Below are 11,860 nucleotides of genomic sequence, written 5' to 3'. Positions count from 1 at the left end.
ATACGGACCTAATGCTCTGGGTCTGTAACAGTCTCGCCGTTTCCTTTCTTTAAAGCCCGTTAGTCCTTCCCTGCAAAACGTCAAAACCACGTTTTTTATTTTCATTCAGTGATGTTCTCTGCAACAGAGGGAAAGGAGAAACCCTAACATTTTATTTGTCGCCATTAATGTCGACTATCAAACGTAAAGGTCCGCCTTCGAGCTCTGAAAGATCAAACAGAAGGATATGGCTCTATCTGGTACTTCTCACACTGCAATACGGCTCACAACCATTGCTTTCGAAACGTTTCATCAGGTAATTCTCTCTCTCCACAATTCCGCCCTGTAAGATATTTTTTTTACTTCTCGAGCACTTTAATTTTCCTATTTTGTAGTCTCAATGCAGTCTAATTGTAGTTTTATTGGACTTAGATTTGATAGATTGATGATGTTTTTCAATTGGAGTAGAAATCTTTGGTTTGGTTTCTGAATTCTGATAGAAGGATTTATGAACATTTACTGATTACCAAATTGTAGTTTAAGATATTAGCAAAATTGGTGAGTCGGTTTGCACCAATTATAAGTTCACTCAGAAGTTGTATGAGTTTGACTTCGAGCTTATCCACGTTTTATCTTGATTGTTTTCGGATCTCCTTCTATCATGAAGAATAATCACATTAATCGATTGATAATTTGAGAAAAATGGATTTGCTGCATTTTTTTCTTGGGTAGGGCGCTTACCGTTGGTTTCTTGGGCTTACTAGAAGGATATTGGGATTATATGTATTCTATGGTGCTCGATATAGAAGGAATGTTCAATTTTGTCTTTTGTTCAGGAGGTCGATCACATCCATGAAACAGTTGAAGTTTGTTCCCAAGTTGGGATTTTTATAACCAAATGATTTTTGAAATACACTGATGTTCCAGATGACTAAATGCCCCCTTGGTTTCAATGGATAGAGTGTGCAATTGGATAAATGACTTTGACCCAGCCAAGAGTTTCTCAAAGGAAACAATACTTGCCCCACTACTCATAGGAAAAGTAGTGAAGAGAACATTTTGTTTGGGAATTGGAGAAATTTTTTGTGTGTAAGTCATAGTTTGATCCCCTCAACATACTGGCCTTTGGCCAAAGCCATTTTAAAGAGGAAATACGACTTCAATAGCAGAATTGCAGGAGTGGTAGCATAAATGTGGTTTCTACACTTGGTGGTACTATCATTGTCACTTCCAAGTGAGAGAAGAACAAAGAAATTTTCCATAGAAAAGGGGAGTATTGTTGACCAAAATTCACATTAAATAATCGTTTTAATTTACAGAAGTGTCCCTAAATTCCGTAACATATATGATTTTTTAAAAGGAGTTTCATTACTTTCTTTAAAGAGAATAGTAGTTATTTAGTTCTCCTAACAGTTTACATTAACTTTTCTAACTTTATCACTTTTGCTAAATAGTTTTATTCTTTTAATACAAAAGAATGAACTCTAAGTAAATGTCCCTTCTTTTATCTCATTAAGGCATCTATCTGAAATCCTAATCCTTCATATTCTTTTTTCCCCCATATTTTCTTTCTATTTACCTCGTAAATTTAAGTTGAAGCAATTTAGCTCTTTGCGGTAGAGATCCAAAATCCTAATCTTACGTATTATATCTTTCCCTATATTTTTCATTTGAACTTTCACTCACATGCTACTTGTATCTAATGCTTCCAAAGAAAAACATGCTATATATAATGGGGATGCTCAGGTTGGCAAATCCGAACAGTTGTTCTGTGTAATGCCTCCAAGACTTTCTTTAGCAATATGGTCGGGTCATGATGATGACAATTGACCCAAACAAGGGAATAGGGGAAAACAATACTTTCCTCATACACATAGGAAGAGCAATTAAGAGAAAATTTTGGCAGGAAATGGGGGAGATTTTTGGTGGGATAGTCAGATTTTAACCCCTTCAACATTACTAGCCTTGGGTTAGGCCATTTTTAAGTTGAAATACAACATCAAAAATAGGAGTGGCGGTATGAATGAGCTTTCTACAGTTGGTAGTACTATCATTGCCACTTCCCAATGAGAGAAGAATTAGATGATTTTTCACAAAGAAGGGTGACTACCAATCTTTTTAAGTTATAGCAGTTCCCTTAATTTTTATTTTTTTGATGAGTAAATTCATTTATAAATATAAAATGGAAGCTTAGTCTGTTGAGATGGTCAACCATACGCACAAGCAGTTACAAGAGATTAATTTCTATCAATACAGCACACCCTTTCCCACCTAAAGATGAAATCCTCAAACCTTACCCCTCTAAACTCAGGATACACTGTAGATCACAAGAACAACAACCCTAAAATTGAAATCACAATCGACCAGATATCCAAAGATTTGTTCTTGAATGTTCTCCTATTTCGCTCCAACCAAATGCCCCAACAGATTGCAATATGGGTAACACTCCATAGAATTCTTTTTGTGCTTCAGAAAGAGCACCCCATATACATCCATGCCTCAAATACAATTCTCACTGACCTTGGGAAGCAGCTGGAGACCCCAAACAGATTAAGAAAATGACACCACACGTCGGATGCAACTCGGCAATGCAAATTCAAGTGATCCACTGATTCTGCATCGTTAAAACACATGGGGTAGCAGCTTGCTCCACAGAAACCTCTACGCATGAGAAAATCCATAGTCTGAATTCTGCTATGAATCGCCGTCCAGCTAAAAGTTCCCTTAAATGCCTTAACATGTAAGACTTTTCCTTGCTTTCTCCTAAAGAGAAGTGTGAGTATTGTTTATGTTTAATTAGTTTTTCTAAATTCTTTATTTCTCATAAAGAGTCCTATACTTTTACCAGAGCGAATTGAACCCAAAACAAAGAGGAAAAAAAGGAATAGGCAGGGTTAGGTTTTTTGGATCTTTACTTCAAGAAGATGAAATACTTCAACTCAAATCCACAAAGCAAATTGAATTAAAAATATAGAAAAAAAAAGGATAAGTAGGGTTAAGTTTTTAGATCTATACCTTAAGTAGATAAAAGAGGGAGGATGAAAAAAATAAAAGAGGGAAGATGAGTCAACTTGGACGATTTTAAGAAGGAAGAGAGTTTATGAGAAATTGAAGAGTTTAAAAAAAATAAATTTATGTAAATAATACCCACCATTCTCTTTAGGAGAAAATGTCTTATAGATCCTTACATGTATTGATTTATAAGTGCAGTTTCATAATTTAATATGATCATTTAATGTGAATTTTGGTTAACAATAGTCGGTTTTCTCTTTTGCTTACTAGCTCTTAAGGGGAAAAAAATAATAGGTAGGGTTGCAACTCAAATTTACGAAGAAAATCGAATGAAAAGTTAAAGAAAAAAATAATAGGTACATTGGGGTTTTTGATCTTTACTTGAAGAAGATAAATTGCTTCAACTAAAATCCACGAAGTAAATTGAACAAAAATATAAGAAAAGGAATTAGTAGGGTTATGGTTTTGGATCTATTCCTTAAGGAGATAAAAAAGATGATGTGGTGAGTTGGCTTTGGACAATTTTAAGGTGGGAATGAATTTATGAGAAATAAAAAATAGGTGAGGTGAGTCTTTGGATGTTTTTCCGATAGGTTCTTTATACACATTTTTTCACCAAAACATGGAACTATTGGGTAAAAAACACCTCCAACAACATCTCCCTAGATCACTCCTTATTTTGGGAACTCCTTGATCCACTTTCTGCATTAGCCAACCTACTTAAGAGTATCCCCAACCAGGGTCATTATATTTTTCCATTATTTTTAGTAAAATATAGTGAATGTTGTTTTGGGGTAACAAAAGTTTGAGTCCCACCTCCTAGAGACTCTTTACTTTTTGATTCATTATAGTTTTTAAAAATAAAGATGTTGCAAAATGTTTAAAGTATTGGAAAAAGTAATAACTTTTTCAAAAAATTGAAATAGTTGCTCTAAAGTGGATCTTATGTGTCAGTTTAGGGAGGTTGGATGACTTCTGAATTGTGAGGAGTGGGTTAGAAAGTCCTTAAAATAAGGAGTGATATGAGGAGGTTGTTGAAAATCGTTTTCTACGTAACAACTCCTTATTTTGGTGAAAAAAGGTGCATAGGGAGGCTGTTGAGATGCTCTAACCTACAACATAGGCTCCGCTTTAAAGCAACATCCCTACATCTTTCAGCTTGTTTATTTTTTTTTCTACTTTTCTCTGTACTTTAATCTTTTATCAATCTCCTTAACATTTTAAATATTATGATGAATTAAAAAGTAGAGTCTCTTGGAGTTGTGACTGGAATTTTTGTTTACCCGAAATAACATTCACTACCTTTTGCTAAAAAATAGGGAGCCTTGTCTGAGAGGATCTAAGGAGGGAAGAATTTAGTAGAAATGAAAGAGTTTATAAAAATTATAAACTATACCCATGATGGGGACATCAAATCTTGAAGAGTAGATTTTAGTTTTTATTTAGATTTATGTTTTATGTTTTTTGGGCTTATTTTGATGTTTTATTGGCCCATAGTCTTAGTATAATATTTAGGAGCAGTTTACTAATTTTACTGTCTTTTATTTAAGTTTATTAGGATTTGAAAATTAAGAGAGAGAAAGTTACGAAATTAGGTTTATTTATTTGGTATTTTAGTTTGATTAGGATTTTTGATTTATTTTCTTTATATAGATTGTATTAGGTTTTTATTTATTTATTAATGAACAATGATGAATAAAAAGAAAGCTTGAGCTTGAGCTTGATCTTCCCAACAATAAGTTGTGAGGCCATTTTGGAGTGAGTTCAATATAACATTCTTTTCTTCTAATCTTTATTTTTTTTCTCTATTTTTTTTTTTCTTGATTTTCTTTTAGTTCCTTGTTTTTGATTTTTTAGAGTTTTTTATTCTTGAAATCCCTTTCTTGATTCTTGATTCTTGATTTTTGAACCCTTATTTCATTAATTTCTTTTCCAAATCTAATCCAAATACCCTAAACTTTCCCCTAATCATAATTTCAAAATGTTGTAATTGGAAAATTGTGTTTTACAGCCAATTGGGATTTTGGAAACCCTTTTTCTATTGTCGCACAAATCCTTAACCCAGTTCCAAAATCATCCCCAATCAGATTTCCCTAAACCCAGTTATTTTCTTTTCTCCCCTCACTATCTTGCATCAACCCGACATTCTTTTTAGGAAAAATAAAAATTCAGTTTTCAAAAAACCCTAAATGTTAGGGCATTTAAAGACATTTTTGTAATTTAAAAACATTTTTTAATCTGAATTTTGGTCAACAATACTCACCCTTTTCTCATTAAAAAACATAAAGATTGTTATGCACTTGATTTGGATCAACTAAACATGGGGTCCATGGGGAGCACTCTCTATCTTATATTAAGTCTGGATCAATATGCAAATACTAGAGAGGTTCAAGTGTTTCACTAATCTTACTGTGAGATCTCCTAAAACTTTTTGGTTTAGTAGTTTTGTGCTAGGTTTAAAGGATGGAGTGGTGTATGGGTCGAGACTCTAGATCTTGTGACCAAAATTTTATTCTAGCTTTTGAGCTATAGCCATGGTGCAAGAAGAGATGGTATCCACGTTATGAATAGAACCTCGCCTAGCCTATTGTAGGCTAAGGCAATAGAATCTACATGGAAAGCATGATAATAAGGGACCAAAGCGTACGCATATGATGATGACAGCTTACACATCCATTCATAAACCCTGAAACATTATGACAGGTTTGAAACTTCACTCAAATTATTCCAATATCTTAATTGATGTAAATACTATGAAAACCAAGCTGATGGTTTAGGAACTTTAAATCTGGGGATGGCACTTAGTTGAATCTTTATCAAGGCTCATCAAATTAAGTTGGTATTCTACAATTCCCTCTTTTGGATTCGGCAATTACCAACCATTATTGTTATTGTTTTTTTTTTATTATCTTTCAATGGATAAGCTGGATAGGAGCCCACAACCTGAAAGTTGCATTGCAATATGTCAACCAACTAAACTATGGGGTCTAGACCCGATATTGTTATTATTATTATTGTTGTTGTTTGTGTTTTTTATTTTCTAGATATTTGTTTGTAGTGATGGGATTTCAGGTTTAACTCATTGCTTGTTATGAAGTGTCATGAAGTTGAGAACTGATAGATAGCGATCTGTTGTTTTATTTATTTACGATGGAAGGTCAAATTCCTTCCTACTAAATTTTGTCATATCTCACTTTAGCACCTTCTTCATCTTCAAGACCTTTCTCAGGGGTTTATCCATTCTACATTTAAAAAGCTGCCTAACTTATATTGTTCGTTTCATTCTAGTTAAAATCTAAGTACATGAGAGCAGAATAAGAAAAAAAAATGTTAATTCTCTTCATCTTATATGTAAATATATTATTTTGAATCATAAAGTTTATAATGGATAATCATGAATGCTTTCAATCTGCTCCAACTTTTGTACTTCAGAAGATGTCACTTTCCCTTCCCTGCTCTTGCTTCGTATAACTAAATTTTAGTTTATTTAACAAAAAAAATAAGAAAATTATTTCCATTTCTCAGTGCAATCACAAGTACTTATGAATGCAACTTTAGTAGTTATATCTCCATTAGTTCATGAACTAACTATCACTATTTGGAGGATTATATATATATATATATATATTTTATGTAAGCTGTTTGAGGAGTTTAAGAGTTTCTTCTTTGAAGAATTCTTGTTTAGATGGGACTCAGTATGTAACCCAGAGGTCTTACTTATTGTTCTCTTAGTACTTGTGGTGGTCACCTTGGCCATCGGTTTATTTATAAAAAATACACTGATACATGACCCTAAAGAATGATACCCATTAACACAATGTCTTGATTCATTCTTGCCACAGACGAGAAGTTATTGTGACCTCATCTGTTCTAGCCTGCGAGGTAGCAAAGGTGATTCATAAACCATAGATTCTTCATTCTCAATTTATGACTTAATCTATATTCAAATGGACAAGAGGCATATTTTTTACTAACTTATGTTCCATAGGTTATCTGTGCACTATTTCTCCTGGCAAAAGAAGGCAGTTTAAAGAAATTATGCAGAGAGTGGACTTTGGTTGGTTCATTGACTGCATCAGTCCTTCCAGCAGCTATTTATGCATTGCAGAATAGCTTGTTGCAGATTTCTTACAAGAATCTCGATTCTCTTACATTCTCAATGCTCAACCAGACAAAGCTATTCTTCACAGCTTTGTTTACATATTTTATCTTGCGGTATGTGCTCACAACCATAGCTGCTTTGATGGAAATGAAGCATCTTTTTCAGTTATAAATATAAAGCATGATCCGAGTCTTATACCATATAGTAAAATGGTGTAGCCTCTTATTGTCCTTCTAATAAGTAGTTATGCTATAAACCAGGAGTCTTAAATTTGTTGTTCATGGGATGCGCCCACATAATAGTCTAAATCTGCTCATATTTGTGATCATATGTTCAGAGGCCACCTCATCTTTGAAGCATAGCCCAAAAGTCAGATTGAAAGATAGGATATAGCTAAAACTTTTTTTTTTTTTTGGGATAAATAAAGAAGATTTTGTTAAAGATGAAAAGGGGAGGTCGAGATGACCAAGCCGGAAACACTAGAAAGTCCTCAAAGAAAAAACCTTTGAACTCTTTAAAGATTTTACACCAATGAAGCCTAAGAATCGATTAGAAAATCTCTTGGCTGTTTTTCTCTTTTCCTTAAAATTTTTGTACATTCCCTCCTTCCAAATACCAAAAGTAATTGCAAACGGGGTTAGGCTCCAAATCAATCTCTTTGAATATATCTACGAGACTTTAGACCACATGTTTAGTGGAGGGACAGAGTCCATTGAGGATTATGATGGACATCAATTCCATATAAGTGCATTTACTCAAAGACTTTAACAGATCATATAAGACTTTCTGATGTTACAACTTCTTGTGTCTTTCCTACCGATTACCATGCCAAAATGGATAAAGGAGAGAAAGATAGTATTTAGCTAAGCACATATATTTCCCGACTGACTCATTTCGGTTAGGTTCCATATATTCGGATAAGTACGTGTTCTCTGACAACCTTTAGCCTATATTATTTCTGTGTTCAATCTGCAGACAGAAGCAATCAGTTCAGCAAATCGGGGCCCTTGTCTTATTGATTATCGCCGCTGTTCTTTTAAGCATTGGAGAAGGCTCTGGCAGAGGCTCTAGTGGCAGTAACCGTGATCAAATTTTGTTTCAGGGTATTATTCCCATTTTGGTTGCTTCTGTTCTCTCAGGCTTGGCTTCCGCTCTCTGCCAATGGGCTTCTCAGGTAAGTTAGACTCCTTTTTATTACTCACTCCAATGGTTATTCCACTTTCCTTGCTAGATTTATTCCATTTTTACTTATGTTTTCCTGTTGTTGTTGCAGGTGAAGAAACACACTTCATACTTGATGACTGTAGAAATGTCAATTGTTGGAAGCTTGTGCTTGTTAGCAAGTACCTACAAATCTCCTGATGGAGAAACTATCAAACGGCAAGGATTCTTTTATGGGTGGACTGTGTTTACTCTGGTAATGGTCCACATCATTGGTTGTTATCTATTATTAGGGTTTTGTTAACATGCACCATAAGGGCACATGTTAAAGTGCATTAATTAAATCTTGAAAAATGGTACCAAAACTGCCCTATTTTTTTTACCAAAAATTCCCCCAAATGCTTATTCCCAAGGAGAATTTAATGCACTTTAACATGTGTCCAGCACACGTTAAGGTGCATTAAATGCACCTTGGAAATTAATTTCCTAAAAATTGAGGGCAGTTTTTGGAGGAAATTAATTTCCAAGGTGTATTTAATGCACCTTAACGTATGCCCTTAGGGCACATGTTAACAAAACCCTTTTTCAATAGAAGGAAATTAGAGTGCCACTTTTTTGCCAATGAGGACACCTTTGGCACACTGAATCTGCAGGGCTATGATCAACTGTTGATGTGTCCAACGTAGCATATCCACACAACTTAAAACTGTTGGATCATAGCAGCCTTATTCTCTGTAGTTTCTTATCTATTTTTTGAGAAAGATATAGTTCTGATGCTTGCAATCATCTGACAAGGTTCGCTTTGAACATCTAGATCTCCTAGGTGGATCCAAAACCCTGCATACATGCCTTCTGTATAGTACCAATTTTTGCTGTTGTTAGGTTGTCCATGTAATCTTTCATTTAGGGCATTTGGTCCAGCCACCCTCGTTTTCAACCCAAACAATCTCCACATTTTTTTGCACTTTGAGCTAAATAATTGCACTTGATTTCTTCGTTTTCCTTCTTTTAGCTTCATGATAACTGTTAAGCCGTACTTGTGTATGATTGGTTAGCCAACAATCTACTGGTGTGTGTTTAAATCTAGAACTAATACTGGAGTGAATTTCTTTTGATAGTATTAGACGGTAGTACGAGTTAACTTTTCCCTAACCAAAACATTCTCGGGTTTGTCATTCTGTTAATCATTTTGCACTTGCCAATAGGTCAAAGTTATCTTTTAAGTGCTTTACTTTATGTTATTGACTTATTGCATAGCTTTATGTCTCTTTGATTTGAAAAAAAAAAGGGTTATGTTTTGTCTCAGATACCAGTCCTTTCCAATGCTGTCGGTGGCATCCTTGTCGGACTTGTTACAGCCCATGCTGGTGGCGTCCGAAAGGTAAGTGAGACTTCATTATTATAATTTGAGGTTGCAAAGACCTGATGAATCCGGGTCCCACCTCCTGCCCAATAATCGTCCAATCAGATTATCCTTCAATCCAGTCCAGCACATTCTCGTGGACTAAAACATTACAGATATCAATCAAAGAAAAAGAAGGAATCTGATAGACTAGAATATTTAGAACTAGACGGGATCCTTCTGTTTTTTTCTAAAATTTAATTTCATCTAAAAATACGATCACGAAGTAACATCTCATAATCACGGATTTCTCTCACATACGTGCAGGGGTTTGTCATTGTTTCAGCACTGTTGGTAACGGCTTTACTGCAATTTATTTTCGATGGAAAACCACCTTCTTTGTATGCTCTCTTGGCACTGCCACTGGTGATGAGCAGCATTTCCATCTACCAGAAATACCCTTACAGGGTTAAGAAAAAGGTACCCTAATTGTTCATATCTGCCATATGGGAAGAGAATACATGTATCCCCCTTATTTAATTTGAATTTTGGTGTGAACTATGTTATTTATGAACACGACAAAAGAAAATGAATTTTTGGTGGCTCATCAAAGAAATTTGGCTACAACATCTGCATTTGACCACATTTGCGAACGATTGTCTTAGATGGGAGTTGCCACCTTAGTTATCAACACCTATGATTATTATTGTAAACAAAATGGTGCTAGTGAAATTGGGTCGTCTCTAAAGGGTAGGACCTGGCTATATGAAATGTTAGTCGTCCTCGAACTGTTTTTTTTATCGGAGATTTATCTCTAGTCACTCACACTGTGCTGCTGCCTTGACCGATTTATTCCAACCTTGGCATTGGTCAGAAAGTTTTTCTAGCTGCCTTCATGGACTTGAAACAAGTGTTGATGAGCGAACTGGTGCTTCGGTTATAAGATTCTTCACACGGTACACACTTATGCCTCAGATTGAGTTAGGTACTTGTTCAAGGAGGGCATCCGGTAGTATTCGAAAAGTTAAAAGTTAAGCAAAACAGAGAAGAAAGAAGTATACCATTCAAGAGAAAGAGATAATACTAGTATGATATATACCAAAATAGCATGGTCATTATTCATTACTTAAAATAAATAGTCCAAACTGAAACTTCTAATGCCGTCAAATGTGATTTAAAAATTAATGATAAAAAATCGTTAGTCCACATTTCTAAATCACTTTTGATGGGGTTAGAAGTTTTAGATTAGTTTGATTTTTTGTGAGGACAATCTCATCACTATATAGACCATCTTCACACAAATATATATATATATATATACGACCCTCATTATGACTCACCGTTTGTCTTATATGGGCAAAAATGTTTGGAATGGGCTGATTTTTTGTGAGGATGATCTCTGTGATGAGGGGATCATCCTGGCAAAAAATCATCTCATTCCAAAACTTCTAACCCCATCAAAATTGATTTACAAAAATTGGACGGTCTGTAATTTTTCAACAAAAATCGGACGGTCTAGAAGTTTTGGAATGGGATGATTTTTTGTCAGGATGATCTCCTCACCATAGAGATCATCCTCACAAAAAAAAAAGCCAATTCCCAACATTTTTGCCCATATAAGACAAAACGGTATATAGGGTCGGGTTCCGTAGACCCTCATTACGACCCCCTTTGCAACACACCGTTTTGTCTTATATGGGCAAAAATGTTTGGAATTGGCTATTTTTTGTGAGGATGATCTCTATGGTGAGAAGATCATCCTGACAAAAAATCATCCCATTCCAAAACTTCTAGATCGTCCGATTTTGTTGAAAAATTACAGATCGTCTAATTTTTGTAAATCAATTTTGATGGGATTAGAAGTTTTGGAATGAGATGATTTTTTGTCAGGATGATCCCCTCAACACAGAGATCATCCTCACAAAAAATCAGCTCATTCCAAACATTTTTGCCCATATAAGACAAACGGTGAGTCGTAATGAGGGTCGTAATAACACCATCCTATATATATATATATATATATATGGGTCGGGTTTTGTAGACACACATTGAGACAACACGTTTTGTCTTATATGGGCAAAAATGTTTGGAATGGGCTGCTTTTTTGTGAGGATGATCTCTATGGTGAGGAGATCATCCTTGTCAAAAATCAGCTCATTATGAAACTTCTAGCCCCATGTTTACAGGTTAAAAAATTTTAGACTGTCCAATTTTTGTAAATCAATTTTGATGGGGTTAGAAGTTTTGGAATGGGATGATTTTTT

At 34.8% G+C, this 11,860-nt stretch overlaps 1 protein-coding gene across 1 annotated transcript; it reads left to right on the top strand.

Moving 5' to 3' along the window:
• LOC147403996 (Nucleotide-sugar transporter family protein) lies at positions 1-10,237 on the top strand. Its single transcript, XM_086439805.1, has 7 exons — positions 1-295; positions 6,834-6,882; positions 6,980-7,206; positions 8,069-8,267; positions 8,367-8,510; positions 9,561-9,635; positions 9,924-10,237. Exons 1-7 carry the CDS (start codon positions 168-170, stop codon positions 10,083-10,085), a joined length of 984 nt encoding a protein of 327 aa, XP_086295931.1. The 5' UTR covers positions 1-167; the 3' UTR covers positions 10,086-10,237.
• Positions 10,238-11,860: the final 1,623 nt, after the last annotated feature.

This window comes from Akebia trifoliata, chromosome 4, assembly GCF_017979445.1.
Source record: "Akebia trifoliata isolate Shusen 1 chromosome 4, ASM1797944v1, whole genome shotgun sequence".
NCBI classification, from domain to species: domain Eukaryota; kingdom Viridiplantae; phylum Streptophyta; class Magnoliopsida; order Ranunculales; family Lardizabalaceae; genus Akebia; species Akebia trifoliata.
The sequence above is the reverse complement of the archived record's forward strand: the minus strand, read 5'-3'. Positions and strand labels throughout refer to the sequence as shown.

Bases quoted from the DNA above. Each gene is read 5' to 3' on its own strand.
- LOC147403996 (XM_086439805.1), top strand. From the start codon at position 168: ATGTCGACTATCAAACGTAAAGGTCCGCCTTCGAGCTCTGAAAGATCA. The intron at 8,268-8,366 runs GTAAGTTAGACT...TTGTTGTTGCAG, and splicing joins TCTGCCAATGGGCTTCTCAG to GTGAAGAAACACACTTCATA. The intron at 9,636-9,923 runs GTAAGTGAGACT...ACATACGTGCAG, and splicing joins ATGCTGGTGGCGTCCGAAAG to GGGTTTGTCATTGTTTCAGC.